Below are 14,815 nucleotides of genomic sequence, written 5' to 3' on the forward strand. Positions count from 1 at the left end.
AACACTAGCTAAAAGCTTAAAAGATGCAGAACACTAGCTAAAAGCTTAAAGGAGCAAATGCTACCTAAAAGCCAAAAATAACAATAAAAGAAGAGGAGCTGCTCGTAGCTCGTTCCACCGTGATTTACCCACAAATATGAACAGAAACTGGACTGAGGTTGCCTTGTGCACAAAGATACGTCACTTTAGTTGGATTTATCCACCATTTATAAAGTAAATTAAATCAATATTAGCTTGTTACACCCCACAAAAGCAGAAAATCAATAATGGCTCTAAAATTGAAATTTATCCCAATGTACATGGAAGAGATTATAGATTACATGAAGGTGTTGGAACATTTTATAGTATTTTTTGGCAGAATTTGCCTGTATTTGCTATAAAATGTTGACAGCTCAGGAAATCTCAGAAGCCGAACTTTCATCATGTTAATCTGCCACGAGCCTGCATGGCATGAAATGTCAACAACTCTCCTTTTGTGTTACGCTGTGTCACGTGTCGTGCTTTTATTTTATCTGTTTTACACCAAATGCACCCGGCGGTTTGCTTTACAGCCGCTCTGCTGCTGTTTGCTCCGACGGATCAATGCTGCGCCGGAAGCAGGCGACGTTACAGCCCTGCAGCCAGCTGGAGGAGATGAAGCGTTTGGTCTCAGACTTCCGATACTTAATGATATTCATATAAGCATTATCACCGGATCAATATCTAATAGCACATACAGCAAACAGTCACATCTGCACCACAGCCGCAGGTTTCTAATTACATTTTGCAGCCTTGTAAAGCTGAACAAACTGAACAAAGTCAATTTTAACTCATCGTTCAATGTTTGAGTTGGAAGATAAAATGGTTTAGTCATGAATATGTCATAAAGTTTCTGGATTATTGTCGAGCCCTTTCAATACAATCCTTTAATTTTTAAATTTAAAAGGGGCAAAACAAATGTTCAGTTAGATTCAAGCTATTTTCTTTAATTGAAAACGTTCACAGCTTTCAAGAAACATGTTAAAGTTGGATGTTTCACTAATTTCATAGACTAATTGTTACAGCAGACATTTTATAGAAAAATAAAAAGTTTTTTCTTAAACCTGACTGATTCATTTCACAGCCTAAACCTAAAACAACTGAAAGTGTTGCACAGCCAAGCTCCAAATGTGTTTTTAATTTTGTTAAATGAATGTTTTTATCCAGAGTTCATCTTACATCGACCGCAGCAGAGACTTCTGTGTTCTAAACACTAAAGAGTTCAAGTTTTTATTTTATTGATGTTTGAATAATTATTATAGTACGAGTTCACAGGGAATAAGCTTAATTCATGCTTCCTACTCCACTGAACTGAACTGACTGTAAATTTGGTCAAACTGGTCTCTGAGGTTCTGCCAGGGTCTGTATAAACTAAGACTAGACATCCTTTGGGAACCCTGAAGTTGAAGCTGGAACCAGCGTTCCCATAGATGGTTCCAGTACAAGATTTAAGTCCCGCCTCTCCATGTAAAAGAATAGATAAAATAAACTTTAGATAACTTTTTTGAGGTGTTGACTCATGTAGTTCTTACCTTGCTATTGTATGTTTAAATATTCATTTTTCCATTAGCTATAATTTGTTATTTCAAGCTTAAAACAAAGCTTTTTATGTGACATCATCATTGTGCGCGGGGTAGTAGGCGGGGACTAAAGCCTCACATGTGCAAACTCTGGTTCCACAAATACAACATGGCGGCTTCCGTAAACTGAGGTTTTTGTCAACAGAACAACAGAAAAAGGCAGAATGTTCGGCCTCGATCTCTTCAACAATCAGAATTAAAAATTCCATCAAACTCAGGCTTAGTTTCTGTTTAACAGGTGACAAACGAGTGTATGCTTTTCTGCAGCAGAAATATATAAAAGCATGTGTGTCCCAGCAACCTGCACACATCAACATGAAAAAACATGTGTTGTTGTTTAAAGTAATCATCATGCAAAGCTGGCGTCATAAAAAAAGAGAAGAAAATAAATCTGAGTCCATTTTGACATATGGTTTTTAACATTTTACAAAGTAATCGATATGCGACCCACTACTACAGATTTTTCTGTTTCTGACATATATTGCTGCTTTGAATGACAGATGAAGGAAGAATACTGCATCTCCCATAAAGTTACTGCACCACAAATGCTCAAAATCAAAGATGATGAAATCAGACCATAGCATAAATGTACAGCCTACAGTGCTGTCAGTCTTGGGAAACATTTTAGTATAAATCAAAGAAAGGTGCTGAATAACCCACAAATCCCCACTCCTACTTCCAAACAGTAAACCTACAAACTGTTGCCAATCACCGGTGTGTTTGTTAGAGATGTTTATGGGGGGATTCCTTGGTAACTGCTTAAAATCTGTGTTTTGTTTGCAGCCAAAGCCCCCCAGCTAAATGTTCCACCTCTCAATCAAAGAAATAAAAGGGGCGGTTAAGGTTCAGACGGTGCAGAAATAGCACCGTGGAGCCCGGCGGTAGGTGGAGAGGCAGGCAGAGCATCTCGTGCAAACTGCTATGCGTGAGTAGAGTGTTTGGATCCTATTTCAAGTTTAGACAGAAAGGGGCTGAACGGCTGCCAGGTAAACAGAGCAGCGCAGGTACTGATTTGGCCCCGTGTTTATGCTTACACAAAAACAGCCCACAGCACTGCTGAACGGAGGTAGGTCCTATCAGCTGCAGCGATAAAGTGAGGTGTCTATGGCTGAGATCAATCATTTCTCCTTATTTTCTTCTTCACCCCCCCAACCTTTCCCCACTCCCTGAAATCTCTCCGAGCCTTTCCAGCTCGGCATGAGCGAGGACCTTTGGGTGTGAAGAGCTAAAATGGACGATAGCTGCAGATATGGCCGGAGGTATGAAGCCCGTGTGGCCCGCATGGCTGAGGTTCAATGACAGACATGCCCCAACAGTAACGTTTTAGAGTCTGGATTAAGGGGTGCAGTCAGGTCTGATGTCTTCTTGAGAGGTATGTTTTGAGTTTCTGGAGATCATTGTCAGATTTATGTGTTTGAAAAAGCTCTTTAAAGTCCTTTAAAGTGCTCATCTGATATCGTGCAGAGTTCAGGCCTCAGATTTTGAGCAAAAAGAAAACACTAGATTGAAGAGATTTGTGCATAAAAGTAAGATTGATTGTGATTGTGATGGGTTTAGGCTCAAAGTAACAGAAACAGTCAGGTACATGTATCAAACAAGAAATGGTGCCGACTTTATAAAGGCATCTGTGCAGCTCAACACTGCTGATCCTTAGTGGTTAAACATTTCACTTCTAATCCTAAAGGTATCTCCAGTGTTTTTAGATGAAAGTTGAAGCTTTTATAAGAAATCCAGTTGTTCTGGTTACCCACTAAGGATTGTCATGTCCTGGATGACTGAGGATCTTCACTGACAACAACCAACATCAAAAACCATCGAAACAATAAAAATGTACATTTATCTGAAAACTGTATTACTTATTCCAGCTGCACTACAAAGAAAAACAGTTGAATTAACATAAAAAATGTAGAAAAAGTCATTTTAACAAGTACTTTGTGTTACTTGTGTAACTCTGGTTGAATGAATGAAAACAAGTTTAACTAAAACAACAGGTAAAGACACCGTGGTTCATTCGGATTTATGTCACCAGGAATCAGTGCGTCCAGCCCTCGCCTGCCACGTAACTTTTCTCAACCTTGACGGCCTTGTTGGGGCCACCGGTGGGGAGGTGACTTTCTGTTGTTTTAAGCCCCGGGAGCCAAGGCTCAACCTACAGGCCCTCACCAGTGAGCTGCTTTACCTTCCCAGTGTTTCTGCATCAGGTGAGGCCCTCTTTCATCATCCAGGGATTTGGTCTGCCATGGGACTCACTGCAAGGGGCAATTGGTACTCAGACTCCTTCACCATGTCAAGAGGGTGAAAGCTCACCTCACCTGGGTACCTGTATCCTCTCTGGCCTGGGAACACCTTAATGAGAAGCAGGAGAGGGTCACTAGGGAGAGGGAGGTCTGGGTTTCCTCCTGGACCCATTGTCCCCTTAACCAGACCACAGATGGAGATGAATGGATGATTCATTCAACAACTTAAAATAATTCAACCAGAGTTAAAATTAGAGACATTATTGCCAAATGTGCTCACGTAACAAAGACAAACCCTTTGGCGTAAATTAGGTGGAGATTCATAATTACAGCTTACATATTGTGATGGAAAATTGAAAAATGCACATTAGATATTGAGACAATAAAGAGTAAAGCCGGAGTGACATCATTGTCATTGCACGCAGTTTAGATCCTGGCATTCCCGAGTGGCTTTTTACTTTTGCTTCACCTGTATTTCACCTCTTTCCTTAATTACTTTAATAATACCCTTGTTGGCTTCACATATTTATACGCATCTATTTTTTCCCCTCTCTGTGAGCCTGGCAGGGTGTGAACACCTCAGGTAAGAAAACAGGTGAACCAAAATAGCAACAGGCAGCTGCCAAGGCACTTCAGAATACGCTGCTTCGTTTTTAACAGAAATCATTTATCAGTCGTTGACACAAAGGTTTCAGAGGTTTTTATTTCCAAACCAAGCCTTGTGAGTCACTGTGTGAGTCACTGCATGTATTTATGTCTGTTTACATCTATATCAGGTGTCAAACAGGAATTATTGATGCTTCATGCAACAAGTTTCTGGGTGTATTTGTTGTGGAAAGTTCTGCATCAAAACAGCTACATGGTAACTTTGTTTCTCAGGTGTGAAATGGACAGAATCGCCCCTCCCCCCTTGCCATTTATCTTCTTAAGACACAAAATTTTAGAGAAACCTCGCAAAGCAGACAGCGAGCATTGAGACAGCCTGCATTTTAGGATAATTACAGTAATCACAGTTTGAGGAATAAACTAGATGGAATGCGTGTGTCTTCCATTTTTCAGAAGAACAGCTTCTCACTGTTTCAAACCCACACCTGAGCAGACACAGCTGCAATCAAACCCCCACAAACAAACCCCTGTGCCGACACTGCGTTGGCTGCAGGAATGAGTGGAATTGTTGTGGAATGCCTGAACTTTAGGCTGCCTGTGAAACAGACGCACCGCCGTACCTACCTGTGCGCTGCACTGAAGCATGTCTACTATCAGAGCCTTCTGTCAGAGACTAAATCTGCTGCAGGGAATGCTGGGAATGTCAGCTACGCTGTTCCTTTCCAGCCCGGCTCACACACGGCCCACACTTTGTTTATACAAAGACATGGGGGCCGGACACCCTTCACTCAAAGAAAACAAAGATGAGATACAGGTAAGAAGTCATCCAAAGACACGCAGACGAGGGTTAGCGTGTGAGCGCAGACCTTGGCAGAGGTGGGGCTATTTTTGGAGCAGTGAGGGATTCACCCGATGAATTTACATAACTGGAATTCCACTCATGTCAGCACTTAAAAACAGATTTCTCCTGCTGTTCAAAGGAGACTAAATCAAAACAACAAGATGCCATTTTTAGAGGCACTTTGAACAACACAACATATTTGTCCTTTTACTGTGGATCTGAGTTCAGTTTTTCAGCTCAAGCAGTTTCTATTTAAATTTCTTTGTACCTTTTTTGTCAAAGAAAAAAGACAGTGGTGACTGAAATTACACGAAAGGTGTCTTCAGTCCTGTAATCAGTCAGTCTGCCTGTTTAAAGGGTGACAGGTAGTCACAGGGCTGTTTGCTAGCATGGTGTGTACCACACTGAGCATGGGGGACAGGAAGCTGAGGACAGAGATGTCTCAGGAGCTCAGAAAGACAATGACTGAGCAGCACTATCAGACAGTCTCCAAGCAGCTGGATGTTCCTGAGACTACAGAAAGTTAAGGTCCACAGGACTGGAGACAACCTCTCTGGATGCGCCCACAAGAGGACAAACTGAGGAGACTAATATTACGAATTGAAACTGCACAGCCAAGAACAACTTCTAAAGAGATTAGAGGTGAACTCCAAGGTCAAAGGTCATCAGTGTCCGATTGTACCAAAGTTAATGGAAGACGACCGAGGAGGACACCAGATCACAAAGCTTCTGGAAGAATGTCCTTTGGACAGATGAGACAAAACTGGAGCTTTTAGACAACCTGTCTCATTAGCTCTGTGTCCACAGACCTAATCCAGGACCACAGAACAGAACCCTGAACCTACAGGGGAACATGGAGGAGGCTCGGTTCTGTTCTGGGTCTGAATCTGTTCAGGGTCCAAGGAAATCTCAAGACTTTCAGAGTCAGAAAGTTTGGTCTCAGTCGCAGGTCGTGGATCCAACAGGATAACAACCCAAAACTTACACCTAAAAACACCAAGAATGGGTCAGAACCAAACATTGGACCGTTCTGAAGTGGCCTCTGAGCCCTGATCTAAATCCTGTTGAACATCTGTGGAAAGAGATGAAACATCTGGAGAAGGAAGCCTTCAAACCTGAGAAAGCTGGAGCAGTTTGTCCATGAGGAATGGACCAGAACACCTGTGGACACCTGTGGACACCTGTGGACAGGTGCATATGTCTCAGAGAGAGGTCCAGAAATTGCTTGATTGCAGTGATTGTCTTAAAAGGTTGTGCAGCAAAATATTAAGTTAAGGGTCCCATCCTTTTTGTCAAGGCTTTTCATCATTTTATGTTTTTATAATTCTGCTGAAAACCAATTCAATAACCAGCAATTATTTTTGGGTTATTACTTTTGTGAATTTCAAGTTATTTTAGTCAACATTATGAGTTTTCCTTTATTTAATAACGGGGTACACACAGATTTAACCACATCTGTACATCAGAACCTCAACGTAAAAGCTGATCTTTCACTTCTCAGATGGTATGAAGGCTTTAGATCTGCTTAAATCCAAAAATCCAAAAGGAAATGATAATGAGACACTAGGCTGCTGATACCTGCAGATTTGAAATAGCAACCTGGAAGATAAAAACTGAGAGCAGGTGTGCAGCCTTTTACAGCAAATCGCTTCACCACAGGTGTGCTTGTGCATGTATAGGCGTCTTGGCAGAGTAAGTGAAATTAAATACAACCTCATCACAGATTTGTGAAGAAGAAAAACAGTACAAAGCAGGCACACCTTCCACCATTCAAGCTGTGTGGGACTCTCTCTGCGCCTTGTCAGAGCGGTTATAATGATAGCACACATGACTCTGCTTTCTTCAGCTCAAGTTTTAGACTCACAGCGGTCGGCCTCAGGAGTTTCAAATGAAACATTTTTGGGTTTTGACTCATAAGAAAAACTTGCAGACAGACAAGGAAGCAGTTTATGGAACAGAATACTTGGATAAAGGATTATTTTGAAGGTACTCACAGCATTGTCCTAAAGACTGGTCAGGAAAAGGAGAAGTAAAAAAACAAAACCCACGTACGGTTGGTTAATGTGTCCTCACATTAGGCTGCCAACCACCACGTGTGTTTGTTTACCGACAGAAACAGCCGAAGTGACAGAAAATAGTTCAACAACAGCAACGTCCATGAAAGAGCAGTTTGGGATAAAGAAGTCTGGTATTTTTAATGTTGGTATGTATTTACACTATGATTTGTTCAGTAAAGTATGCAGATAAAAGTGCTTTGTTTACATTAAGTGTAGACCCACATTTCAGGAGGACACATCAACATATCTGAAAAACTACTGAAGTAAACTGTTTGATTTCATAGTTTACAGTGAATATATTTGTCAAAGCTATACCTTTAAGATCAATTTAGAGTTGTATTTTCTAAAACAAGCCTAACCTAAGATATTAAAGTGGATTTGGAGCATATATATACATATATACCAGGATGAAGGTGAATTTAGTGGCCCTACCAGCGTTCTGTACAAGTTTGACTTTTTGCAAACACCCTTCCTACCAAAAATCACTTTTGGACCGTGACTGTTCTTTTTTTTTTTTTTTTTAAAAAAAAACAAAACAAAGCAGGTATTTGTCTCTGTTGTCTGAACAATAAAAAACAATCTGAGAACCACAATTTCAGAGAAACCAGGCACCTTCGGGTCGTTCAGCCTAACTGGAAAAACAGAACAGGGACTCCAAGTACACGTAGTTAACCTTCATACCTGTCCTGAACCTGTGCTTCGATCGCACTTGTCCTGAACATCTAAGGTGATAATTAGATGAAATTTAAACAGGTAGACACACCAAACTGCTCCGGATGCTGCGAGGATTCCCATCTCAGACCTGTGTGCTGTTTTCAGAACAGCACCGTGACTTTACAGAGCCTTTTATTCAGCTTTTTTACCATTACAAGCAAAATTCATCACACTGAGATGTAAATCAATGAGTCTACAGAGTCAAACGTGAAGTTATTCAAAGGCCTTATAAACACGGAGCAAAGAGGAGTGCCGGAGATGACAGTTTAACGACCTTGGAGCTCATAACTCTTGCTCACTCTGCGGCGTCTGTCTGCTTTGTCATCTGGCTGAGGTGATGACAGCAGACGAGTTAGAGCCACTAATATTCAGGGCTGGGAGTTTATCTAAAACCAGCACCAGCTAGGACTTTTTAATACGCAACTATAAGCAAAGAGAAGGCTTTGTTTGAATTACACAATTATTTTATCTTGAATCTGAAGCTTTTCATTTAATTTTAAACAGCCAAAATAAGCAGTTTCTGTTGTATTAAAGCAATAATACGAGACAATAAAGCAAATAAACACTGATATTTGCATTTAAACAACCAAGTTTTATGGAATCAGTTCACACAGATTAAGAGAATCTAACATTTAATTTCTTTCAGTGTGTAAGGAGCCATCAGAGTCAGACTGAACTTTCAAACAGTATAAACTGAATGCAAGTTTTTGTAAATTATTTAAACTTGTTCGTTGATTTAACATTAGAAAGCCAGACAGGTAAGTTATAATCATATATTTTTATCATCAGAGATCATATTTATATACTGGGTTCTGATATTTTTCAAAGCAGAGGCTGCAATAGTCTTTTTTTTTTGTTGTTGTTGTTTTTGAAGTTTGTGTCTGATTTGCTTGAGCTACTGAGGGCTTATGGACAAATATATCCACAAAAAGAATAAGTATGCATTTCACAGAGGATTCTTTTGTTAGTTTGTTTGTTTTTTTGGGTTCGTGTATAGCAGCACGTAAAAACACCGAAGCCTTTAATGTCACTCAACATCCCAGCAAAACAAGCAGCTTTATAAAACAAAGTGTAAATCCTGTGATATGTACTTTGTAGACTCAGTTAAATAAGGGCCACTGTTTACTTGTATGAAACACAAACCGGTCTAAGTCAAACAGGACATTATTTGACAAGAAAGAACCTCCAAACTATCACCCAGTCCAACCCAATAAAGCTATTAATCCTCAGAGTAAATACAGATAATGGACGAGAGTATTCTGGGTTTGGGTTAAAAACTATTTCTCACTCAGGATGGGATTTTTGTGCCAGCAGGTGCAGACACGTACCCTGACTTCACAGGCACCTCTTCTGATTCTATTTTTATTTTAGTTCTCTTCATCTTTCATTATCATTCATCCAAGTATTTTATTATTTATTTTTTTATGCTTATGTTCGACTTCCTCGTTCCAGGCGAGCACAGGTGGAGGCTGATCAGGGTTAAAAGAAAAAGCAGCAACAGGTTTGTTTGTTTGTCTGTCTTTTAATTCAGGAAAGTTCTGGCTGTAGACGTAAATTGCAAAGATGGCTGGATTGCTGGATAGATGCGCATTTACTCTAATTATATTTTCCTACCTGTCCGGTCTCGCCCCTCCCCTCACCCCATCCCTCCCTGCTGTAACCGTGAACATACAGAAACCATATGACTCAGTCACTTCAATGGAAGCCGAGGTGGAAACCCCGCCCGTGGGCCGGCCCTCGCGCAGGCATTATATTATAGGAAGACTCCGGTGTCTCCGGAGACAGATCTGTGTTCTGCAGCTCCACACTGAGGCTCCGCACGAGCTTCTACAACTCATAAACACTCCGACACATCAGTGCTGACAGGACACCTGCTCAGCTGAGACAAGCCTCCACATCAGCAGATAGTCTGCGAGAGGAAACGACTTTTCTTCTTCTTCTTTTTTTGGGGAGAAAACAAAATGAAACTTGAAGTTTTCTCAGCGCACCACTTTGCGCAGAAGCCGGTGGAGTTGTGCATGGAACCAGACGGGGGAGTCCCCTCTCCCCTGTCCGGGGACGAGCTGGGATCTGACGGGGACTGCGTGGCCAACAGCCCGGCACCTGTCGCCCAAAGCGGGGAGGGCAGCAAGGGGAAACCGTACACCCGCAGACCCAAGCCCCCGTACTCCTACATCGCCCTGATCGCCATGGCCATCCGGGAGTCCAGCAGCGGCCGCCTCACGCTGGCAGAGATCAACGACTACCTGATGAAGAAGTTCCCGTTTTTCCGCGGTAGCTACACCGGATGGAGGAACTCCGTGCGCCACAACCTGTCACTCAACGACTGCTTCCTCAAAGTGCTCCGGGACCCGTCCAGGCCCTGGGGGAAGGACAACTACTGGATGCTGAACCCGCACAGCGAGTACACCTTCGCTGATGGGGTGTTCCGCCGCAGAAGGAAGCGCATCGCCAAGAGGTCCCCCAAGGAGGAGCAGGGAAGCCCGGACATCCTGAGCGAAGACACCTGCCTCTCCGTCCCGGAGGACAGGGTGGGGGCCAAGTTCTCCAGCTCCTTCGCCATCGACAGCATCCTCAGCACCCCGTTCAGACGGAGGGAGGACAGCCGCGCTGACGCGGAGACCCCCAACCCGCGGGTGTACTGGCCCCCAGGGGGCCACATGCTGCCTTACGCTCTGAACTATCCGCTCCAGCACGCGTACGTGTCCGAGGCGGTGTACGGCAGCACGGAACCGGGCAGAAGTTCATACCTGCAGCCGGGCATGGTCGCACCTGAGCCCGCCTTCAAGGTGCCCAGCAAGGCGCGAGGCTTCCACATAGACTCCCTGCTGTCCTGAAACACCAAGACTGCTGTCCTCAGACCCCCGGACTGCTGTCCTCAGACTCCTGGACTGCTGTCACACGTGTGTGTTTTCAGCCATGTTGTGCACTTTTATTAACTGTTTATCTGTGTTGGACCGAGTTTGTCTCGTGGTGACCAAGCTACTGTAAAGTCCTTTCAAAGTGGAAAAACAAACATGCTGTGTTGTCAAAACAGACCTAACTGTGTGGTGACAAACTAAAATATTAGTGTCAGCGCAGGACATTCCTCTGTGTGTGTGTGCGTGCGCGCGCGTGTGCGGTAGTTGTATTTAGTGTTTGTATTCATCCATGGTTCATTGGTCATTTATGTTGTTTAAGTGCCATGTTAAACCATAATATTATCTTTTATTTATATGTTCATGTTTTGATGACCTGCTGTGTGTAAATAATATATAAAATATTGACCGAGCTGCGTTTCAATCACGACACAAAAAAAGAAAAAGAAATCATGTTTTCCAAAGACTGATGATTTGAATGATTGATTTATTGATGCATGCTTGGTATTTTTATGAATAAAAAACGTGAAACAGTCAAATTACGTTGTTCCTTCTTTTTTGATTAAAAAACAAGATGGGAAGGGGGATGAGAGGGCTCTGCACCTGCTTCACACCGGAAATGGCATGATTTGACGTTAGAAATCCAGCTTCCGGTAATAATAAATTCAAAATAACCTAATTTAAATATTAATTTAGCCTCTTTCCGGACTTTTGCTTCCAAAGTTTAGATTTATAAATAGTCTGCTTTAATGTTTTCTAGCTGTTTAGTTATTTTAAAGATAAAACGAAACAAAAAGATGAAAAGCCAGCCACCATCCGCACATCAGGGAATAAATATTGAAGGTTAAAATATGTTTGTTCATCAGCATGACGGACAGATATTATATTTTTAAATAATTCTGCTGTTTATCACGATCAACAACACTTTCCAAAAAACTCAGGGAGGTAACAATTCAGCTCTGACACAAAGAAGAATATATATTTATCATTTTTTGATCCAGGTAAAAGTCCCATTAAGACTTTTTCCAGAGAGATCTGACCAAGAAGACAACAACACGAGCATCAGATACATTAGGTTATGAAAACACACCTTTTCTTCAGCATAAACAGGTACAAACCGAACACTTATCATGTTTATGAGGATTTTCTATCCACGGAAACCGAACCGACGTTAATTTAGGAACCATCGAGTTCTAATGTTATTCCATGCCTGCTGGATTTTGATAATGATGTCGGTTTATTATTAAAAAGAAACTTTTATTGAGCTCCACAATAAAAAGACCCGCAGAAATAGGCGCGTGCGCACAGTGGTGCGCGTGTTTCGCGTCCACTTCCGGATGGGTTCGGTTGCTCTCCGCGGTCCTGAAACGGACCCCAGACTCAGCAGCTGTCTTCTTCAGATTTAATCTTCAGAACATTTCTAATCCCGGTTCAGGAAATGTGGCTGATGTTACACAACGGAGTGGTCTAATTATTATTTTTGAATTCCTAAAATCAGTGTCAACACCGATGTGACCTAAAATAAATATTTTATTCTTTAGGTTTTTTCTTGAAGTTGTCCCCCCCATCCCCCATTTTAAACTTAAAATAAGTTATCTATAATTTGGCACTAAAAGCTCTTTTTACAAAATGATAAATGGGCTCAGATTGTTATAAAAATAACCGATGCAGCATATTTTTAATATTTAATTGCTGAAAAAGACACTTTGTTGTTTAGATATATCTGAATAATTCAAAGTTACTGAAACAAACAAACAAACAAAGTTTGAACTTTTTTCTGATTAATTTATTTTTGATGCAAAACTGAAAACCATAATGAAGCATTTTGTGTTTTTATATTAATGTTAGAGAACAGGTAGACCTGCGGGAATATTTTTATTGGGATGTTTAATTAAAATTAAAAAAGGTCCAAACTTGGTTGCGCAGTTCTGCTCGTGCTGCTGATCGGAACCAGCAGAGATCCAGATGGGGCAGCAGAAAGGTGACAGGAAACAGGTGAGACCTGCTCCTGTTTTAAGTTACAATGCTGCAGCCTGCAGGTGAAAGCCCGGAACAGCACACCTGGCTGAGGTGCAGTCACGTGGCTCCAATCAGGACTTCAGAGCTTCGTGTCAGAACGCTCGTGTTGCTTCTGAGAGGGCCCGCGCGGCGCTCTTAGGAACTGTGGGTCTGCTCGGCACAATGTTAGGAAGTCCAAGCAGTCTGTCACTCCGGCAGAGTGAACCGCGCCTGACCTCCAGAGCCCCGCAGCTCCCGGCACCGCCACAGGAAACCCAGGCAGAGCGACGGGACAAAAGCGCGGCAGCCAGAAGGAAAATGACATTACAGCCACGGAACTCCTGCTTTCACACATGCAGTTTCCAAAACACCCAGTCCATCTACACCACCGGGTCAGTGCAATATGAGGAGGCATATTTATCTATTAACGTCGGATGATAGTTCTATTTTTAAATCCCCCCATTTGATTTGTTTTTTATAAAATAACCAGTTTGATTGATCCTTTAATTTACCTGATCTCAGGCAGAAGCCCGCAGTGTGTCGGGCTGGGCCTCCAGGTGGCAAAAACAACTCAAATCATGTTTCCGAAAGACCGAATTAGACTCCAGTTTGAGCTCGGTTGGTGAATTCGTCCGGATCAGAGTCTTCAAAGCCTCCAGAACAAAGATCTCCTCTGCAAACCGAGGCATCCTGATCCCAGCGGGGGTCGCGAGTTTTGATGTTGCAGGAAATTTCTGGGGCCGCTGAGATCCAAGCGGAGAGTGTGTGTGTGTAGGTGTGTGTCAGAGGAAAATGATTTTATCCACCAAGCCTTTGTTGTGTGAAGTGCAAAGGTTACTGGAGCTGGTTATTGTTTGGAAAGGGTTCTTGGCCACATCTTAAAAGGTAAAGTATGAAATCAAACATAACGTTAAACTGATCTATATTAAATGCTGCAGTTTCCAACAGTTTACTCGGTTACTTTTTCAGATATATTGATATGAAATTCTGAATCTCGGGTCCACACTCAGTGTAAACAAGAAGCTGAAACCCCGTGTGGCTGCTTGTCACAGGACTGACCTACATTAGTGTGTGTGTGAGTAAACAAATATGGTAGAACTGGACACGAGCAGAATGTCAGAGAGGAGGTTTAGGTTTAAATATAAGAAAGAATCTGCAGCAGAAACGAGAAAAATAAACTAAACCAACCTTTAAGAAGAAACATCAAGGATCAGAAAGACGGAGCTCGACATGCAAACTGTTTTGCAAAATGTCTGCTTGACCTAATTTAATCTTATTTTCAGTCTTTTTCGGATGTTTCCGGAAGTAAACAAACGCACGTGGGATTTTGCTCACATTAATAAATAAATAAAACTCAATAATAATAATCAATAAAATAAAAAAAAACTGGCTTTTGTTTTTATTTTATTATTTTTTATGTCCGATCTTCATGACTTTGTTGTTACTTTTAAAGGCCTTTTGGAAAAGAAGGAGAACAAACGAACCTTTTTTTTAAAAAAAAAGGGGTAATTAATTATAGTGCTAATTTTGATTAAATCTGTTTTTTGGGTTGTTTAGAAGAGGATGCGCGTTGAGTTTTTAGGTTTAGTGTGAAACTTTTTTTATTCTTCCGTCGCAGGCGTGGATGTTGATATTACCTTTATGGGACATATAACTCCATCATGTTGGACAAATCTGTGTGTGATGTCTCCATGGGGGAGGAAACTGTCGACGCCCGCTCGCCTAATTTCGCTTTTCTCTCTCTAATGAACGGGGGGCCCAGGGGACAGACTCTGGCCCGGGGCGGTAAGCTGACACTGGCGGCGCTGTGTGTGGTATCCAGGGCCGGGCTTGATGGAAAAAGCCTGCTTCCACTCATGTCAAAGTCATTTACTCAGCGCAACCCCCACCCCACCCCACCCGCCGC

The 14,815-nt window shown here is 42.1% G+C and overlaps 2 protein-coding genes across 2 annotated transcripts in view; one reads left to right on the top strand and one right to left on the bottom strand.

Annotated features, from left to right (window-relative positions):
- The window catches only part of exoc2 (exocyst complex component 2), a 118,026-nt gene that overhangs the window by 95,994 nt on the left and 7,217 nt on the right, over positions 1 to 14,815 (bottom strand). The window lies entirely within an intron of this gene.
- LOC108243562 (forkhead box protein Q1) lies at positions 9,826 to 11,450 on the top strand. Its single transcript, XM_017429097.2, has one exon. It carries the CDS (start codon positions 10,015 to 10,017, stop codon positions 10,888 to 10,890), a length of 876 nt encoding a protein of 291 aa, XP_017284586.1. The 5' UTR covers positions 9,826 to 10,014; the 3' UTR covers positions 10,891 to 11,450.

Source organism: Kryptolebias marmoratus, linkage group LG24, assembly GCF_001649575.2.
Source record: "Kryptolebias marmoratus isolate JLee-2015 linkage group LG24, ASM164957v2, whole genome shotgun sequence".
In the NCBI taxonomy this organism is placed as follows: domain Eukaryota; kingdom Metazoa; phylum Chordata; class Actinopteri; order Cyprinodontiformes; family Rivulidae; genus Kryptolebias; species Kryptolebias marmoratus.

Bases quoted from the DNA above. Each gene is read 5' to 3' on its own strand.
- LOC108243562 (XM_017429097.2), top strand. From the start codon at position 10,015: ATGAAACTTGAAGTTTTCTCAGCGCACCACTTTGCGCAGAAGCCGGTG.